Source organism: Cucumis sativus, chromosome 1 (genome assembly GCF_000004075.3).
Source record: "Cucumis sativus cultivar 9930 chromosome 1, Cucumber_9930_V3, whole genome shotgun sequence".
Taxonomy (NCBI): Eukaryota; Viridiplantae; Streptophyta; class Magnoliopsida; order Cucurbitales; family Cucurbitaceae; genus Cucumis; species Cucumis sativus.
In genome coordinates this window covers 23093250-23113529 of record NC_026655.2, presented here as the reverse complement: position 1 = coordinate 23113529, position 20280 = coordinate 23093250, and the positions used below count along the sequence as shown (strand labels likewise).

At 33.8% G+C, this 20280-nt stretch overlaps 3 protein-coding genes across 10 annotated transcripts; 1 reads left to right on the top strand and 2 right to left on the bottom strand.

Annotated features, from left to right (window-relative positions):
* The first annotated feature begins 608 nt into the window (after positions 1-608).
* On the top strand, positions 609-8037 carry LOC101209591 (histidinol dehydrogenase, chloroplastic). Of its 8 annotated transcripts, none has more exons than XM_004135495.3 (15): positions 609-767; positions 939-1071; positions 1819-1940; positions 2043-2095; positions 2205-2277; positions 2433-2534; positions 2618-2719; positions 3195-3266; positions 3399-3461; positions 3596-3637; positions 4148-4207; positions 5439-5549; positions 5831-6001; positions 6812-6902; positions 7511-8037. In XM_004135495.3, the coding sequence occupies exons 2-15, from the start codon at positions 945-947 to the stop codon at positions 7792-7794; spliced, it is 1473 nt and encodes a 490-aa protein (XP_004135543.1). In that variant the 5' UTR covers positions 609-767; positions 939-944; the 3' UTR covers positions 7795-8037. The 8 variants fall into 8 exon arrangements, with proteins under 8 accessions (XP_004135543.1, XP_011659035.1, XP_031744980.1 ...); XM_011660733.2 differs by having other exon boundaries at positions 620-767; positions 953-1071; XM_031889120.1 differs by having other exon boundaries at positions 623-752.
* A 683-nt stretch (positions 8038-8720) lies between these two features.
* LOC101214781 (putative germin-like protein 2-1) lies at positions 8721-11187 on the bottom strand. The gene is made up of 2 exons (XM_004135680.3): positions 10734-11187; positions 8721-9406 (listed from the first exon to the last, which is right to left on the bottom strand). The coding sequence occupies exons 1-2, from the start codon at positions 10849-10851 to the stop codon at positions 8871-8873; spliced, it is 654 nt and encodes a 217-aa protein (XP_004135728.1). The 5' UTR covers positions 10852-11187; the 3' UTR covers positions 8721-8870.
* Positions 11188-14778: 3591 nt separating this feature from the next.
* LOC101209837 (tubulin beta chain) lies at positions 14779-18533 on the bottom strand. The gene is made up of 3 exons (XM_004135496.3): positions 18025-18533; positions 16506-16775; positions 14779-15757 (listed from the first exon to the last, which is right to left on the bottom strand). Exons 1-3 carry the CDS (start codon positions 18416-18418, stop codon positions 15090-15092), a joined length of 1332 nt encoding a protein of 443 aa, XP_004135544.1. The 5' UTR covers positions 18419-18533; the 3' UTR covers positions 14779-15089.
* Positions 18534-20280: the final 1747 nt, after the last annotated feature.

The following is a 20280-nucleotide window of genomic DNA, read 5'->3' as shown; positions in this document are numbered from 1 at the left end:
TCATCAATCAACAAAAAACGATGATCAAAGATTTCCCGAGATAGTTGACAATGGTAAGTGGTTGGTTGAAAACGGTGGTTAGGAAACGATCATCCAGAGTTTGGCTGACGATGCTTATCGAAAACCAATCGTCGAAGGTTGGCCAACAAAGGTTGCAATGGAAATGGAAGACAAAAATTATGTATTGGCAATTGCATAAAAAACGGTAATTAAAGGTTTAGTGACAATGATCTGTTAGAGATTGATCTGACTAGAATTGTCGATTATATTCCTAAAAAGTAAGAATGCATCAAACTTTTAAAATTCATTTTTCGATGGTCGTTGGTTTTAAGTGTAATTGTAGATGAAAATAACTTTATAAACTCATTTTTCAAAATCTATTTTAACACATGGATTTTTTCTAAAATAATTTAATCACTTGGAAATAAACACACCCGTAGTCTACGGAAATGAATCTCTCATGACCCAAATGACGAATTTATTTTCAGCAAAAATCAATAATCCGAACCAAATCAAATAGTTGGAATTAGGTTTACTACCGTTGATTCGAACCGTTCGGTTCGCGTTTGCCCGAACCGATTCATTTGGAGTTAGGTTCCACGTTTCCAAATTTCATATCATCGCTTCAGGTTCAGCTGCCTTTTGTAAATCAGCCTCAACCGTCAGTCTCATTTTTGTTAATTTTGGGCACATAATCTTATTCGATCGTCGTCGTCTCCGCCGCTTCCTAGCCGGTGCTTGCCGCCGATAAGGTCCATCTTCAGTGGGTAACCCCTGAAATCATTCTCACATTTATTTCACTCCGGATTTGTTCTTCGTTTTTCATTTTTGTTTGCTGGTTACAGTGTTCGAAATTTAGGTGGACTGTATAGTTTCTAATTTGTTCTGGGTACCTTTCACTAATTTATGAAGCCACATTCTGATCAATCTGATTGAAGGTGATTATGGACAGCCAGATTATACGCTTGAATTGGAGGTGTAATTTCTTGGGTCAACAACGTAGGGTGCAGAATTTTCGAACTTTGTGTGTTCCGAAGTCTGCTTCTTTTCAAAGTCCTTATTTTCCCGGAGGTATGGTTCTGCATTTCTGTCTCTGCGTGAATATGGTGAAGTCTTTACTTCACGAGGTCTATAGCAAATGCTGTACAGGTTTATGTCATGCATTTGATTGAACAATAAATTACAAATGGCTTTTGAGGACGCTGGTTTGTTAAATTTCAGATATTACCTAGATTTGGATCGTGGGATGAGGATACCATGGTCATCATTCTACTATTTTCTTAGAAGACTAGGTAGCCGGTAGCCCTTTTTTTTTGCTAGGAAACATAGACATTTCGTTGATAATCATGACATTACAAAAATGTAAAACTATCTGATGGATTACCGAAAAGTTTTCTAATAGGTCATGAGATTTGTTTAGCTATAATTACAAAGAAGGTGAACTCAATTTACCCGGTTAGGTGACTACAACAAGAATACAATGGATGTTAAAAAATATTGAGGGTCTCGTTCCTTTTCATAGAAAAAACAAGAGTTGTACTCTAGCAAAACACAATATCTTCTTCCACAAAAAAGCCCTAGTAAAATTCAGCCAAAGAATCTTCTTATCTTTCTTGAAAGGACACCCAATGAACAATAAAGGCAAGATGTTTTGAGCGTCACATGGAAAAGTAGTCTGCCAACCAAAAGCTTCAAGACTTTAGTTTTTGGCGTCCAAATTCTGATTGTTGTTTAATGGACTTGGCAGAAATTTTGTTCTTCATATCTTCCTGCCTGCAACTTTTTATTGTTTACTGTGTGGTATTTTGTTTCTATCAGGAATTTTGGGTAAAGGCATAAAGTGTTCAATGAAGTCCTATAAGTTATCTGAACTTAATCAGGATGCTGTCACTGGTCTAAAGGCCCGTCCTCGTATTGATTTTTCTTCAATATTTGGTGTGGTGAGTTTTCGTTTCTTTACTGTTTTCCTTTTCATATCCTGGAGTTGTAATTTCAAACTCCAGTTTCAGTTTAAAACTTCTGATTTTAAATTCTATGTTTAGGTCCAGCCCATTGCTGATGATGTTCGAAAAAGAGGTGATGCTGCAGTTAGAGAGTATGTGGTTCTTATTTATTTATTTCATCATATGTATACTATATTTAACTCTGAAACATTTTGGTTTGTGTGTAAACATAACCTCTTGCCAAACTTACATATCTTGCAGCTATACTGCAAAGTTTGACAAAGTTGAACTGAACGAGATTGTTGTTAGTGTCTCTGACCTGCCAGAGCCAGAGGTAACTTTGAATAAATCCCGCATCCATGTATTTGACTAATTATGCATTTACACCTCAAAATGATTTTTTTTGTTTGGAGTAACGTAATTAAAGGACTTCTTGGGTTTTTTCTTCTCATATTGATAATTGGCATTTGTAATTTTTCTTTCACGCAGCTTGATTCAGCTGTCAAAGAAGCCTTTGATGTAGCTTATGACAATATATATGCATTTCATGCTGCCCAGATATCAGTGGAAAAAAATGTTGAAAATATGCCTGTAAGTTTGTATCTTAATTTGTAATCTTATCAGCTATACGAGATCTTAATCTATATTGTAAGCTTTTTACTCAAATATTTCAGGGAGTAAAATGCAAACGGGTGGCAAGAAGCATTTCTTCTGTTGGTCTCTACGTTCCTGGGGGAACTGCTGTTTTACCCTCAACGGCTTTGATGCTCTCTATTGTGAGTTATCAGTACCATAGCTGCTAAGGATGATCATGTACAATTTGACTTTTGTCATGTTTGCTTGTTAGGAATGAGAACTTGGGAATGACCTAATTTTTTGATGAAATTGGGAATGGCCTCATTTTCTATTTTTCATATCTACATTACATACTGAACTTCTAATATAATGTGGAATGATTTCTGCCTCATTCCAAAATTGAGTCAATCCATTGATCCTGAAGGTAAGGAATGCTACACTCATATTTGTGAATCTCTCTACTTTTTACCATCTCATTTGTTTTGGGGCTCACACTAGTTAAACTTGATTTATATAGTGTATCAATGAACTTTATCAACGATTACACAAATATTTATTGTCATTTCCAGATTTTTTATTTTGATGTATCTTCATACTCATTTCTCATTAATAAATGTGGTCTTATTGTAAAACTTACCTGATGCATCCATTAACGTTTCTTTTTACTGGCGTCAGCCTGCTCAGATTGCTGGTTGCGGTACTGTTGTTCTTGCAACACCTCCCAGTCAGGATGGCAGCATATGCAAGGTGTCTTCTCTACCCTTACATGCTTCAAGTTTGTTCTGTTTTTGGAAAAAAATCACATATACTAGCAATAGGCAAGACAACTATTTTTCAGTTATCACATGTAAAGGGACTGACTGATGTCAACTTCCTTAGGAGGTGCTCTATTGTGCGAAGAAGGCGGGTGTGACTCACATTCTTAAGGCAGGAGGAGCTCAGGTGATATGGAAACGTGCATGGCTATCAAAAATACATATTTTAACTTATGAATGTACATTGGCTAGACGGATGGCCGAGTTTGGTTTTGTGATGTTAATAAATATTTCTGACTGGTTGACCCTTTTTGATTGTAGGCTATCTCTGCTATGGCTTGGGGAACAGAATCTTGCCCTAAGGTAATACTTTTCCAAAATTTGTGTCATTTTTACGTTTATTTACCATATAGTGTTGGAATCCTTTGATTTATACACCAATAAAATTTGTTTCTTGTAAAGAAAAAAGGAACCCAATTCAGTCAGAGCTTTCTAAAGATAGTCAATTTTGTTTGTAATTCTTGAATCGGCGTATGAATGTCCTTTTGTTTGGCCGTATCAATATATGGAGTTTAAGCAGATGGATTGTTGCAAATTCAAGCAAGAAATAGAATTTTTAAGTCTTGAATATTTGAAACATGAGATAATAATGTCTAGTGTAGATGTAGTCTCATGGTAATGCCTATTAAATTTTTTGCACTGTATTTGATATTAGTAAATCTATTTCTTTTATTGATCAATTATGATATGTTTTTGATAACATGGATTCGAGGTTATATATTAATATGCAGTGGGATATGTACATAGTTTTTATTTTATGATAATATATTTTGGTTGAGCTTCATTTGGAATTAATTGCTTCTTTGTTTGCAGGTTGAGAAAATTTTTGGCCCTGGTAATCAATATGTAACAGCTGCCAAAATGATTCTTCAAGTATGAGTTTTTTTCTGGTATCTGTGTTTTAAAATTTATTTATTTATATGAGAGGCCTGCAGAACGTCTAACAATATTGTAGTTTCTTATTCATGGGAAGTCCGGTTCAAAATGGAGGTTGTTCTAGTCCTAGATCCTTTTCATGCAATAATGGTCATAGCTAGAGTTGAAAATATTCCATGTGATGATACCTGGCCCCAAGGGGACCTGCCTCAAGTGGGGCAGGGTTTTCCCTTTTTAGCAGAGGTGGGAAATTCTTTTCCCATTTTAATTATGGGGATGGGGATTGGGAATGCATTCTCTCAACCATGTGCCTTGACCTCGATCTCCTATCTGTGTATATATATAATGGGAATGATATATTTGGCCCGAAAAAAGAAAATAGAAGTCCAACAACCAATAACCCAAAACTGAAAAGGAGAAATTTCTAGGAATCCCGCTCTGATCCACCCCCAAATTAATGGTCACTTTTGCAGGGATAGGGAATGGTTTGAGGATCGTGAAGGGGATGAGAATGTATTTTCTGTCCTGGCTTTGCCCCGGTGTTTATCAAAGCTGAAGGCAGTAAAGTGTAATAATCTTTTGGGGTTTAAGCGCAAGACGGAAAAAGAAAAAAAAATGCGGATTTTTTTTCGTGAGGTGCGTTAAAAAGTACTACAAAAATAACAGAAAACATAGTTGAAGTGGGAATCAGAAAAATAAAACCCTAGAGCCAGGAATTTTGCATTTTGTCTTAGTATTTATTCTCAAAGAAAAAAGTTGATTCCATAAAAAAATGTGTGCCTCGCCATTGTACTGTCTTTTCAAGGCAAGGTGCCAAACTTGTGTGTATATCCTAGGCACGCACTAGGGAGGGTTTCCTTAAACACTGGTATCCATATTGACACCCATAGTCATATTCATATGATGTACACCCTTAGTTATATACCGATTATGTTACAGAATTGAAGATTTTCTTTTTGGAAAATATAGTGAAGTGAATGCATGGGTTAAACACACATGCATCAAAATAAACTTACTTCAACAACAAAGTTAAAAGAAGCTTTCTGGATCTAAGTAGAAGACAAAAATTTTAGGTTGATATATTCAACTTAAGATGGATTATAAAAATATTGCTTTCTGTACTGAAATTGTTATTTTAGATTTGAGCTGTACTTAAAAAGGTTAAAATACCTCATTTGCTTGAAATTTGATTAGCATTCTCACTATTTGGGCATTTTTCCTGGGACAGAATAGTGAAGCGATGATTTCAATTGACATGCCTGCGGGCCCATCTGAAGTTCTGGTTATTGCTGATAAATATGCCAGCCCCGTTCATATAGCAGCAGATTTGCTTTCTCAGGTGATTTCCATAGTGACAACAACCCTTTATAGTTAATAAACTTCTGTGGTTAATATGGGATAGGAGCAAAAAATCCCTCAATATTTTTAGATAAGAAACAATTTCTTCGATAGTATGAAATTACAAAAGGGGGAAAGTCCCTCAATATTATTCTTCACCTTTGGACAACAATTTTTTTGAAAGAATCTTTTTCTTGTTCTCTTGTGTTGCATGCAATTGATGAGTTACTTAGTTCCCTTTGTCAATTATCTGCATCTAACATTTCAGTTAATAATATGTAGGCTGAGCATGGCCCTGACAGTCAGGTTGTTCTTGTAATTGCCGGTGATGGTGTGGATGTTAAAGCTATTGAAGAAGAACTCAGCAAACAATGTAAAAGTCTTCCAAGGGGAGAGTTCGCTTCAAAAGCCCTGAGCCATAGTTTTACTGTGTTTGCTCGCGATATGGTTGAGGTTTGTTATCTTGGATAAATGGCTTGAGTTTTTATCCAATCCACACAGGGAAATGCTAATGTAAACTGGAGGTTATTCACATAAGGAAATGCTGATGTAAACTGGAGGCTTTGGTTAATCATGGGAACTTATATGCCTTAGATATATGGAAATTCAAATTCAATTAGGCTAGTAAAAATAAATCAGTCATGCATTTAATTAAATGGTCATATTAATATTGATTAAGGTGTGACCAGAAATACGTTGTGATCATGTTGATATTTAGCATTACTTTTTGACTGCCACTATCAATGTTTGTTATTAGAGGCAAAGAAATAGTAGTATGCTAATAATATATCAAGGGAATCTGTAAACGTACATTAATATTGACAAAGCCTCATTTTTTGATAGTTCTATTGGACACGACTTATATGGGACTTATATGGCTCTCTTGTGAAAATTCTCCTATCATTTGAAGTAGAATTTCACTCCTCTTATAACCCATTGGAAGTTTCTTTCTGTTAGACTTCCTTGGCTTATAAGGTTCCTTCTTTTGTAATTGTATCTTATCAATGAAATGTAGGAACCAAAGTTTCATATATTATTAGTAATAATGTTTTTCGAACTAACAGAGAATTCCTGGAAATTTTCTTGGTACTCTAAATTGCATTTTTTTCCTGCATATAGATGTACATACACCATCAATTACAAATATGTGCACAGCCCTGCCTGTTATTGCATTTGTTTCATAATTCAATGACCATATTATTTCAGAATCGCTACAGCACTTCATGTCTTTTGGAACATAATAGGGTTGTTTTTTATTCTCAGGCAGTCTCCTTTTCAAACTTATATGCACCTGAGCATTTAATAATTAATGTCAAGGATGCAGAAAAATGGGAGAGTTTCATTCAGAATGCAGGTATCTGTTGAGAGTTTTTATTTTTATTTTCTAGTTTGTTCAACCTTGTACTTCGCACTTTACTAGCTTTCAGGCTATTACTAGGGGTTTCTATATATATTATTATAAATTTCTTATAATAAATAAGAAACAGCGGACTTAAGAAAAATCATGGAGTTACATCTGAGTTGAGAGATCTCCATCGGTTATAACCATCAAGTGAGAATTGCAAAAGGACTTGTTAGGTTACAACTAGGGTAACTCTCAAATATTTTAATCCCTCAACACTTTGTCTGCAATATGATCTTGTCTCTTGTTTCTTAGACTTTGAAAGATCATAATAACGTTCATCAAACACAAATTCAGTTCAACTTTTCCCCTTGTAGTTTAGACCCTCTTGCTATGAATTTGCATTTGCTAATGCAAATTATGTCCAGAGTGGGTAAATGCAAGTCAGTTGTTAATTATCCAGTTAATGTTGCTTTGGTAGTTATGTGTGACACATAGTTTGATGTAGCATGCAGACACATCCAACTACTCCCCGTTTGTTGTCACTGGTTGTTAGCTAGGACAACTTTTAACAATAACGGCATGTCCTTCATAATTAACTTTGTTTCTTTATGTTGCAGGTTCTGTCTTCTTGGGGCCATGGACCCCAGAAAGCGTGGGAGATTATGCAAGTGGGACGAATCATGTTCTTCCAACCTATGGTTATGCACGGATGTATGGTGGAGTTTCGCTTGACTCATTTTTAAAATACATGACGATACAGTCTTTAACAGAGGAGGGTTTAAGAAAACTTGGTCCCTATGTTGAAAAAATGGCTGAAGTTGAGGGACTGGATGCCCATAAAAGAGCTGTAAGTCTTAGATTGAAGGATATTGAAGCCAGGAAAATCTCAAGTTCAAGGTGATTGTCTAGATACTTCATGTAGTGCCTATTTATGGAAAATTCAAACCCAGATTTTGACTATTCATCATGAAATTGTTATTACTTTTTTGGCTGCTCTGGTTGGTGTAGATGACATAAATCTGGAATGAGGTTTGATCAATGACTCTTGAACCTTGAGATGTCAATGACTGTATAAACACCATTAGAATGAAACAAGTTGTACAACTTTTATCTTTAAATCTAGTGCTTTCAAATTTTTTAATCAGTGGAGAGGTTTCAAGCTGTTTAAAAGCACTTGGTATGGTTGATGATACCATAACACCTGGTAAGTTCCTTAAGAAACGATTACATTGACATAAGGTTACAATAAAGGATAGAAAACTATGCCAAAGAAATTCTGTAATTTAATGGCGTAAAGGGCAGTAACATTTTAATCGTTGGAAGGAAAGACGAGTATACACCGGGAAAGGGCCACAAAGGAGAATCTATTTTTCTTTATTGTCAAATGCCCCATCCTTCTTTCCGGCCAAAGCATAAAAAAAATGCACTTGTAAAGTGGAGAGCATCTTCTTTTTCCTCGTCGAAAGGACAAACCAGATTTGGATAAGATAAACTTCCATAAGTTACCATCATAAGAATAATTTACTTAGATGTTTTGTGATGGTCAGTTTGGTTTTATTCTTCTAGATTGGACTCCCTTTGTTGACTTATTTTTCTTAATGTTCTTGTTAATTCTTCCATTTTTATTGATGAAACTCGATTTCTAACTAAAATGAAAAATTCTTAACTAAGATGTGACTTTGTGATTCCATTTCTCTTGCAGAGAGGGCATATCACTTTTTTACCATCTTTGAACCCTCTCATCCCACTCCTGATATACTTTTTTAAACACCTTGATACATCTTGAAGCACTTTTACATTCTGCTAATATTATGGAACCCTGGGAGATTCGCTTGAACTGCTAATGATAAGAAAAATTCATTGCATGTACTGTGTATGACAAACAAGCAGATGTAAAAGATTCTTATACAACAATATTCTTATACAACAATTTCATGTACGAACTCTTCTGTCATTTCTGATTTTTAGATATCTAATCTAGAACTTATTTTGAAGGTAACCGATAACTTGTTTATTGATTTGAAAAGATTTCTCTAGAATGTCACTGGAAATATTGGGAGTAGACCCAAATACTGCATTTGCAACTATTATGACTCCTGGGTTTTGGCTGCTAAGAGCAGCAATAGCAACTGCATTAGTAGGACCTGGATTTCTCTGATAGTGAACAAGACCAACAGGAAAGACAAATGCGTCGCCCTTCTGCAACACTTTCCCTATATGCCTATTTTCAGGAAATGATGTGATGAATCCGACTTCTAGACTGCCTTCCAAGACAATCAATATCTCAGAAGCTCGAGGGTGCGTGTGCAGAGGGTTGATGCCTTGCGGGGCGTAGTCTATTCTAACAATGGAGATGCCAAGCGTGTTGAGTCCTGGCATTTCTAATGGAGTAACTGGAGTCACATGACATCCCAGTGCATTTGATGTGTTTGCTGCAATGTGAAGTCCACCGAAGGAAAAATCATCAGCTACAACTTGCTTTGGATCCTTGCAGGTCAGTCCATTTAGTAACACTGCATTCAATTGCTAACAACATCAGCTGCTTTTGGTGGTTAGGTTGATAAGGAAAAAAAAGTTAGTGGAGTCCTATTAGAAACACGAAAAGGACATCTAAAGAACTACTTTATATTTTTTTTCTGAAAGATAACAGATAACTTAGAAAGAAAGCATTTCATGATTATCCTTCACAAATTTGATAAAGATGCAAGCATGAATGAACGAACGAAAGAAAAAAAGAAAAAGGGGGAAAAAAAGAAACTTGGGAGTCAAGAATATTCATGTTCTCAGGACTAGTTGCAAAAATAAAGAGCACAAATGAGATACATCATCAGAAATGAATATGATTAGTCTCATACTTGCGTTGGCTGTATGCTATGAAGCACATACACTAGTGTTTATGTCGGACATGCTTCAGACACGTGTCCGACACAAATTTTGGTGTACTATTTTTAATTTCAGACACGTGGGACACTTTCTAAACACGCCTGAAAAATATTTTTAAAGAGAAAATGGTATAATCTTGGATGTTGGACCCAAAATTAAAGGCCAAATCAATTACATCAACTAGAATTTTTAAAAAGAAAAGAAAAACCCATTTATTTAAACGCAAATAAAAATACATAAAACATAAAAATACTGAAGTTAGAAACCTAAACATGTCATCTCCTATAATTGTTAATTAACTTTGACATTTTATATATTTTTTTTAGTGGAGTTCATTTAGTATTTATGTTAAACTTAGATATCCTAAGAAAATAATAATAAAAAAGAGTGTATCCATATTTTCCATGTCCTGGTCTTCTTAAAATTGGTGTATCCCCATGTTGTGTCATATTCATGTTTGTTCGTGCCTCTTAGGTTAAATGGTTGTAATGAAAATTGTAGCTACGACAGATTGCTGAAGATTTAGAGAATAAGAAGGAACTAAGAAGATGCTTTTCTCTCTCTTTGAAATGTCTTAGATGGTACTAGTTCTTAAATCACCAATTGACCTAAAAGCTTAAGCTTATAGATAGAAAGTAAATTTGATATAATATCTAACACTTTTCCTCACTTGTGAACTCGTAATATGAAGAAGGTTCAACAAGTACAAATAAATATTAATTGGGGAGGAAATATAATATTGCATAGACTTGAATCTAGGACATCTTTGACCACATTACCTTGATACCATCATAAGTTATCAATTGACCAAATAGGTAAAGATAAGTTAATATAATATCTAACCTTAGTTAAGTTTCTAAACCTCTATCAATTCAATTTTGTCTTATTAGCAACTCATATAAATATGTTAAACAAGGAAAGGATAGTAAAAAACAGGCAGAGTTGATCAAACAATACCTGTAGTTCCATTATCTGCTACACAAAAATCTTGAATCGGATTCTGGTCAGATGCGAAGACAGCAAAGAAGGAAAATGCTAGAAATGAAATAGTCAATATACAACCGTTACTGGCCATTAAAAACAAGGTAGAGATAATGAGTCTAGAAGTTTATGTTGAGAAAACAGGAACAGAAGGCAATATTGAGTGAAATTTACTCAATGTTTTAAGTTTTTGGGGGAAGGAATAAAGAAGCTGAGGTATTTATAGGAAGAAGTTTAGAAATTGGGTGCAAAATGAATCACTGTGGAAAAGAGTCAACAAAGTTGTTTTGGTGCCTAAAAGGTCAAAGCCCTGAAGCTTTTGCTGTAATGTTAAGCTAGAGAGAGGCTTACCAATTCAAATTTGTAAAGGAAAGCTTTAGTTTAGAAGTGACCCAATAATCTTATTTTTGTTGGCTTTTGGAAAGGAACAAAGTTATGGGTCTTTCCCATGCGCACTTACATGTAGGGAACAAGTGGACCCTATTCACAAATTATCTGTCTGTCTGTATTCTATTTCTCATTTTTCGTTTTCTTTACGGGTTTCTTGTATTAACATGCAAAGTTCATCTTATATTGTTTTTTGAAAATTGTTCTTAGAAACTGTTTTCTTCATTTGCTTTCCATGAATTTGATTAAGGCGTATATCTTTGATCCAAAAGTTAACGCTTTGAACTCAAACTACATGTTGAACTCTATATATGTGTGTATATGTATATTAGAGGTGTGGAGCTTTAGGATGTGTAAATGACCACATAATGTCTAATATTAAAAAGCATTCAATCATAGTTTTTAAGAAATGTCTTGTAGAACAAGCTGACTACCAATCATTTGACTTATCACATCATTGTAAAGTTCAATATTTAAAAGATTTCTTTGATAGCTCATGTATTTAAAAAGATTTTTTTTTTAATTTTTTTAATTTTTTATTTTTATGAATGACTCAAAATATTGGGTAGAAATGAGATTTTTTTCTAAAATTTAAGTTTTTTTGCCTTTATCTCGCACACACAAATTGAGTCTTTTGCTCTCACTCTCTCGTTCTCTTGATCTCCTTTCTCTCTTGCACTCGCCCGTATTCGACACTCCCCATCTCGATCCCTTCTTGCTTTTGTTGGCAACACTCCATCTTAATCTTTTCTCACCTCTACAATGCTTCAGTCAACTTTCTCTTTTGCCGATGTCTCCATTTTCTCTCACTTTCAAGTTACACCACACAATTCAATTTTACTTTTGGCGATTTCACTTCAACTTATCTTACTCTGGTGACTCCATTGTAATGATTCGATCTCCAATGACAACTAGAAAAGGAAAACGATGGAGAAAGGGAAAATGGGAAGGAAGAGGTATAAAGAAAAATAAGGGTAATTTGGTAATTTTGATCGGAGGGCAAAATTCTTAAGTTTCATAATGTGGACAGTTGACGATGTCTTATTATTATTTTGGTCATGTATTTGGACTTCTATACCATTTCCCTAAATAACATCTTTATTTCTCATTTTTCTAGTTTTTTAGAAACCCCATTAGCCAAATCTTATGCATATTTATCGAATTTAGAATCAGTTTGGAATGCAATTCTATTTTTAAGTTTTTTCTAAAAACTTTCAAATATTCTAGACGAACTTATTTTAAAAGTATAGTCATATGGCCTCTTCATATTTTATATTACTATTTACTCAAATGATTGCATATTTTGATGGAGTTATTAATGAAATAAACCCCATTAACTTTAAGCATGTGACCTCATTATGCACAACATTCATCATCTTTACAGGTTATAGTCTACATTTTTTCGAATCTTATGTGTAGTTTTAAAAATTTTCTAATTATATTGAAAATTTAATACTGCAAATCTATTCGATAAATAGATAATTGTCACATTTATATGATAAATGTAACAAATCTACTATTGGAGAAGTTGTGTATGTTAATTGGATATCATTGATGCTACTTAAATTAAATTGTTAGGTAAGCAATAGATATCATATTTAGTCTTTATTTAAAGCATCCATATCGTTGGTGGAAGAATTGAGTTATTTGTTATCTTATAAATCATGACTTTACCACTTAAGTCTCTTTGGAGGTTGGTAAGAAAGTTAATATATATCTATTTCAATTTCTTTCATATTTCCATTGATGTTAATGGAATTCGATAGTTCTCATTGAGAGGTGAACAATGCTACTTGTTCCATTACTTTGACTTTTGTTCAAATTAAATGTGTTTTTTTTATATGAAAATATGTTTTTTTAGATGGTATTTTTTAAAATTAATATTCAAGATGCTTTTAAAAAGTTTATTTATTTAATGTAATTAGTTTCTCGGAAGATAATTTTAAGAAAACAATTTTAAGGTGATTGGATCTTACACTTTATCCCATATCAATCTTTGAGCGTATTAGATTTTTTTCATTGATTAAGGACAATTTGTAGCCATTGAACCCTTCACAATGAACAATGTAAATTTGAAGCGATTGGATTTGGCTGATGACCTAGTTTCTTTAGTCATGAATAAGAGGAGAGTCAAATTTATTTTGGGAAGAAAAAATGCTCTCTTATCACAAGTTCCTTCCTTCTACCCTATTCAATCTATCCACTTCTACCCTATTGGATCTATCCATACAGATAAGAAGATTGGAACTTGTGATGGTATAAACGGGAAAACTTCATGGCAGTTCATTTGCATCTTTTGGAAAGCTTTCTCACCGTTATCATCCTCCTTCCATACATTACACTGTGAACCCTGCAATTACAAATTCTTCAAAAAGTTCTTGGATATATTGGAGCAACCCTCTGGTTGAAAAAATTATGCAAAGAAAAAAAGGTTACTATGTTGAATTCACTCTCTTCTACATGCAGAACACTAGACAAAATTGTTTATTCCATCGGAGGAAAATAAGCAAGGATAGTTCTCTTTTTACTCCCTTCTTGCTGACTATATGATTGGTCTTCCACACCTCCCACTAAAATATATACATATGAGGCTGGGACACAATCTTTCCCTAACAAGTTACCCAAACATGAAGTGGTTAAGCTAATTCCTAACAGATCTGATCAAAGCTTTCCCCCACACTCTGATTGGAAATTGTTGGAAAAAAATGTGGATCTTCGGTCCAATGCAAAGTTACCTTTCTTGTTGTCCCATTTAAATAGACATAAATAGCTAAGTGCTATTAGAGGATTACATATTGTGTTGATGGTGATACTATGACTTTGTCACCACACGCCTGTGTTCAGGCGGGCTGGACAACTGCGCTTGCACAAGTAAGGATGTAATGTTGGATAGACCCATCTGCTCTATGTATCATCTGTCCTCCCTTAAGAATTGGTTGGTTTGATTGGGGAGTTTATTTTCTTTCTTGTTTGGTTTATGTGTTGTTTGTTGTCCAAGAGGGAATCTTGCCTCTCTTTTGTCCTTGATTGGAGAGTTTATTTTTAGGATTGAGAGAATGGACGTTTGTGTTTGGAATCCTAATCCATCAAAGAGTTTCTCTTGCCAGTACTTTTGGCAACTGACGGCCCTCCGTCTCCCATTAGTGAATTTGTCTTTGATGCTCTATGGACTGTGGCGCATTAAGGTTCCTAATAAAGTCAAGTTCTTTTATCTAATAAGTTTAGGGATTGGCTTTCGAGAGAGATACTTTCATATGTATGTCCTTTTTTTCTTTATGTATTCTTTGTTGGAAGACAGAGAAAGGGTTGGTGGTCACAAATTTGTCTGAAAAGTTCCTTAGTTTGGAGTGATGAGTTTAAGACATCTGTATGAAGATGCTTCTTCGAGGAGTTCATCAAAGAGTTGGTACAGATTTGTCCGATGAGTTTCTCAATAAAGGTTGTTATTTCTAATAAAAAGAAAAAGAAAGAAGTATTGTAAAGAAATAAAAAAGGAGAAAAAAGTGAAGGATATAAAAATGGTTTGGTGAGCTAATCTAATACAGAAATCACATGATTAAGGATTAAGCTAAGGGAGAAATCAAATCAATCATATTTTTTTTGCAATGAATAATGAATGAAAAATTGTATTAGGTGCTGCAAGCAACAATTGACTAATTTATACCAAGATTGAAGACAATGAAACATGCTTCCAACTTAAAATATGACCACCTACTAAATACAAATATCAATCATTCTAATTCAAGCAATGAAATATTATATCCAAAACCCAGCTCTGATTACATTACATTAACTCTCACTCACTCAAACCATGTAAAATTCTACAAACTGCTGGACAACAAGAAACAACACCATCATCACCATGACCATCACAAACTTAAACATAAATCTCAACAACAACATTACAGCTTTGGACAAACCAACGTTGTTGTCGGGGACGTTGGCTCAAGCAGGGATTTCCTCTTCTTCATCTTCATACTCTTCATCTGCAGTCGCATCCTGGTACTGCTGATACTCGGCAACCAGATCGTTCATGTTACTCTCAGCCTCGGTGAACTCCATTTCATCCATTCCTTCACCTGTGTACCAATGCAAGAAGGCCTTGCGCCTGAACATGGCTGTGAACTGCTCGCTAACCCTCCTGAACATCTCTTGAATTGATGTCGAGTTACCGATGAAAGTTGATGCCATTTTCAGACCCTTGGGTGGGATGTCACATACGCTAGACTTCACGTTGTTAGGTATCCATTCGACAAAGTAAGATGAGTTTTTGTTTTGTACATTAATCATCTGCTCGTCTACTTCTTTAGTGCTCATCTTACCACGAAACATGGCTGAAGCAGTAAGGTACCGACCATGTCGTGGATCAGCAGCACACATCATGTTTTTGGCATCCCACATCTGCTGGGTTAACTCTGGCACTGTAAGGGCTCGGTATTGTTGAGATCCTCTTGATGTTAATGGTGCAAAACCAACCATAAAGAAATGCAAACGCGGGAATGGAATGAGATTAACAGCAAGCTTTCGTAGATCGGAGTTCAATTGTCCAGGGAATCTTAGACAACAAGTAACACCGCTCATGGTAGCAGAGATAAGGTGGTTCAGATCACCAACTACAATAGGACAATTCAACAAGTAAGAAAAAAACCCAATCAATAAGATCCATTTGATAAGTATTTTGTTTATAATCTTATATTTTTTAAATTTATGCTTGTTTGCTCCCAAATCCCCTATCATGGTTTTCACTTTCAAACATTTAAATTCTGAGTTAAAATCTAAAAGGAAATTTATTTTTTCAAAAATTTGGTTTGATTTTTCAAAGCTTCGATGAAAAATAGACCATACAACATAGAAATTTAGGAATGCAAGTAGAGTTTAGAAGCTTAATTTCCAAAAAATCAGAAATCCAAAAGTTACCAAACCGAGCTAAGTTAAATACTTATATAATAAAACAGAATATTAAAAAAAATGAAGAAAGCTACCAAAAGATAGCACTTATTTGCATGTGAATATGCGATTGCATTTGTGAATTTGTGCACAAATGCATAGCTGAAAATCCACTTTCCTTTACTTTCTGGCAATATTTGAAACTTGACTAAAAAAGATGAAAGGGGAAATTAAAACAAAAGAAAGAACGTACATCTAGGAACCCTTCTTACTAAAACTGCCACCAGTGAATGATGATCAGGATTTAGAATTTGTAAACAATCATTTTTCAACTATTGCACAATACAGCCATGGAAAACACATTGTAAGCATTTAAAGAGCCGTATCAAAATTTCAGATTGTTAAATGACAATAATGAGTGTGCAAGGGTAAATTTCAAGACCCAAATACGAGTTACAGAACTTGGGAACTTACATGTTGGAGTAGCAAGCTTGAGTGTTCGGAAGCAAATATCGTAAAGGGCTTCGTTGTCAAGAACCATGCATTCATCAGCATTCTCAACAAGTTGATGAACAGACAAAGTGGCATTGTATGGTTCTACAACTGTGTCTGAAACCTTGGGAGAAGGAAATACAGAAAATGTCAACATCATGCGATCTGGGTACTCCTCCCTGATCTTTGAAATTAGAAGTGTTCCCATTCCAGATCCAGTACCTCCACCCAAAGAATGACAAACTTGAAATCCTGTACAAAGAATCAGCAAAAAGTAGTGAGCCATTTTCAGAGACCTCTGTGTGCATGCATGCATGATAAATTAATTGATAAGACTGCCACACAAACTGACCACATATTTTTTTAATGTTAGAATATATGAAAGATAAATATCTCAAATTTATGTCTAGTGATTATTAGAGTGCATCTACATGTTTGAATCAATATCTAACAATTATAAAAGGTGATAACAGAGAGATGACACATCGAAGATTTGGAAAGAATGGCCAAATATAAGAAGAATCGAACTATAAACCTATGCTTTGAATGAATTAGCACAATATTATTGGATTTTCTACACACAAAAAAAAAAAAAAAGTTTAAATTCAGTGGAGTATCCAATGATCGGGAGCACAATTAACAAAAAAAAGAAGATAAAAAACTGCAATAGATAGGATTTGAACCCAAGACCTTGAGATTTTAAAAAAGCACAACCACTATACCAAATGTAGAATATAATAAAAAATTACATTATTTAAAATATATTGTAATTTGGCACTTCAAAACTAATATTAAAATACAAAAACCGGGAATATGAGGGATACGTGCTCGTTTGAAAAAGGTATTTAAACGAAAAGATTGATCATTTATCGACATAGTGAATTCTCATATTGAGAAATGATAGATAACTTACTCCAAAGGGTACATGCATTAGGTTTTACTTAATTAGAGCAGAGTTAATGGCACAAACTGAAACGTGTATATATTAAAAGAAAGATACGAGATCAAAGTTCATAAAAACAACTTTATAGAATTACAAATTCTGAAGAGGATGAAAATATAGGAAGATTATCCGATCCTGATAGTCTTTTCCGTATGTCCAGATCTGAACAAAGTTAAAACCATGCTTTCACAAATTCCGCGGGTATGAGAAACAGGGGAAATATATACTAATCCATGATATCAAAAAATCAACTAAGCGCACGCAGACTACTAGAGAAAATATTTGCAAAATTGAACCATTTCTCCAACTTTGAGAGGCAAGCTCACTAGAGAAATGATTCTTGAAAACAAAACCCCAAACACCAAAGGCTATAAAAGAAGCTAATAGATATGATACGAAGAGAAAGGAATAAAATTCAACAACTCCACAATTCGATGCAAGATCTAGAAGAACAATTCACCGTACTGAAATCCACAAAATGAAACAAGTAAGAAAATTGCGCGCGAAATCATAATTCCAAGACCAACAGTTTTTTAAAAATTTAAAAAACGAAATTACCTTGCAAGCAATCACAATTCTCAGCCTCCTTCCTGACAACGTCTAGAACAGAATCAATAAGCTCAGCTCCTTCAGTATAATGCCCCTTAGCCCAATTATTCCCAGCCCCAGACTGACCAAAAACGAAGTTATCGGGACGGAAGATCTGTCCATAGGGTCCGGATCTGACGGAATCCATGGTTCCAGGCTCAAGATCCATAAGAACAGCACGAGGAACATACCTACCGCCACTGGCTTCATTGTAATAGACGTTAATCCGTTCAAGCTGAAGCTCAGAGTCACCGCTGTACTTTCCGGTGTGATCAATGCCATGTTCATCGCAAATGACCTCCCAGAACTTGGCTCCGATCTGGTTGCCGCATTGGCCGCCTTGGATGTGAAGGATTTCTCTCATCTTCGGTTGATCTTCCCGGGAAACAAACGGAAAATCGACGAGATCTACAGCGGGAAAATAGGGAGAATTGGATTTCTTATCGAACCAATAGAATAATGAAACTGAGAGGGATAAACAGATATGTCGGGCAGGTATTTATACTTGCTTTTTTGAGCAAATAAGATAAATTCAAGGGGCTTTTTTGCAAACTACTTATTTATTTATTTATTTTCTTTGTGCTCCAAAAAAGGAAAATAAACTAAATTCAAAACTTCAATCTTTTCTCTCTCTATCTCTCAACCCTTCATTTTTTTCCCCCTTCTCTCTCTAATTTTATTTTCTTAAAAAAAGAAGAAAAAAAGATTAAAGATGTCAATTGGGAGCCAACTTTTGTTTTTATATTTCCTAATCATGAAAAAGAAAATTGCTTCTTTTCTTTTTTACTATTACAATGGATATTATTACCTTTTTATCATACATTTATATAAAACCATCCTTTTTCTCTTTTCCTATTATACAAAAAAGTTCATAGCCTAAATTTTATCTGAAAAACAATAAATAAAATTTGTACTTTTACAAAGTTCTACTTTTATTCATATTTAAGTTGTAAAAAAAAAATGATGCATTTTCATTTTGCTTCATATTTAGTGTTAAAAATGGTCATAAGAAAGAGAATAATTTTGGGATTCAATTTACAATATTAGTGTATTTTTAACAGTACTTTTCCTATTCAGAGTGTAAATTATATGAAACTGAGTAGAATTTAAAGAGTATTATTAAAATGCTGATAAGGTAAATAAAAAAGGTTGTAAATTGAAACAAAATATTGTTGAATATAATAGTGTATATGATATATTGAAAAGAAATTTAATAAAAAAGAGAATATAGAGAGATGATTTTAGATATTTTGAAAGATGTAAATGAGGGTATGGCCCTATGGGGATGGGATGATTGGTAGAGAGTGAGTTGTAATGGAAAATGACATGTTATCTGAATCCATATAAAAATTGAAAAATGAAGAAAAAGTTTTAATTGGGTTTTGTTAATGTGTTGTGTCACCTACGTTCTACACATACTATCTTATCTCTCCATATGACTTTCAATGCAAGCCACATTAGTTAACATTTTTGTTTTGTATTTTAATTCCACATTAATTAATTTTATGTATAGTACTTTCCCTCTAGAACTTAAACAATGCTTCATTACGAAAATAAAATATCCAAAAAACTTTGTATACTTGAACTGTAATCGAGCCATTCTTATGCTAATCGTTGTCATGAACATAATTATACGCTTTTCACGAGCTTGCAAGTTGATTACATTGACTAACTTCGGTATAACGACGACATTGAATATACTTTTAAAATTTATAGTAAAGAATGTTAATTGGTATTATTTTTTTAAAAAAATAATGATAAATTAATTGTAGGGAATAAAATTAAAATTGGATGAAAATACAATATTGGTAAATAAGTTTTAAAACAAAGGGAATAAAATGATTTTTTGAATGAAAAAAATAATAAAGGAGATTATGCAAGATGCTCATTAATCTATTTAGTTGCATCACATATTATTCAATATATATATATATGTAATCCTTATCAATGATGTTATGTTAAATTTTAATATAAAAGTAGAATTCAAAATTTAATGACATATATATTTGAAATGTTTTAAAAAATTCTTTATTTTACATAATATATTTTTAAAAAAAGAGTTAAAAGAGTCCATATAAACTAAATCTAAAAGTAGAAATAATACATTTATAACAAACCCTATTTTTTTTCCTTTTTGAGTAATTATTTCAGCTGACTTGAATGTATGGTAAGTTTGGATTGTTGGATACTCAAAGACATTAGTTTGGGTTATAACTAACAAAGTAT

What these genes read in the sequence shown, in the direction of transcription:
- LOC101209837 (XM_004135496.3), bottom strand. Translation starts at nt 18,418, where the DNA reads ATGAGAGAAATCCTTCACATCCAAGGCGGCCAATGCGGCAACCAGATC. An exon ending in GAATTGTGATTGCTTGCAAG is followed by an intron (nt 16,776 to 18,024) that starts GTAATTTCGTTT and finishes TTCTTTGTACAG; the next exon opens with GATTTCAAGTTTGTCATTCT. An exon ending in CAAGCTTGCTACTCCAACAT is followed by an intron (nt 15,758 to 16,505) that starts GTAAGTTCCCAA and finishes GTCCTATTGTAG; the next exon opens with TTGGTGATCTGAACCACCTT.
- LOC101209591 (XM_004135495.3), top strand. Translation starts at nt 945, where the DNA reads ATGGACAGCCAGATTATACGCTTGAATTGGAGGTGTAATTTCTTGGGT. An exon ending in TTTCTTCAATATTTGGTGTG is followed by an intron (nt 1,941 to 2,042) that starts GTGAGTTTTCGT and finishes TTCTATGTTTAG; the next exon opens with GTCCAGCCCATTGCTGATGA. An exon ending in GAACAGAATCTTGCCCTAAG is followed by an intron (nt 3,638 to 4,147) that starts GTAATACTTTTC and finishes CTTTGTTTGCAG; the next exon opens with GTTGAGAAAATTTTTGGCCC.
- LOC101214781 (XM_004135680.3), bottom strand. Translation starts at nt 10,851, where the DNA reads ATGGCCAGTAACGGTTGTATATTGACTATTTCATTTCTAGCATTTTCC. An exon ending in AGCAGATAATGGAACTACAG is followed by an intron (nt 9,407 to 10,733) that starts GTATTGTTTGAT and finishes AATTGAATGCAG; the next exon opens with TGTTACTAAATGGACTGACC.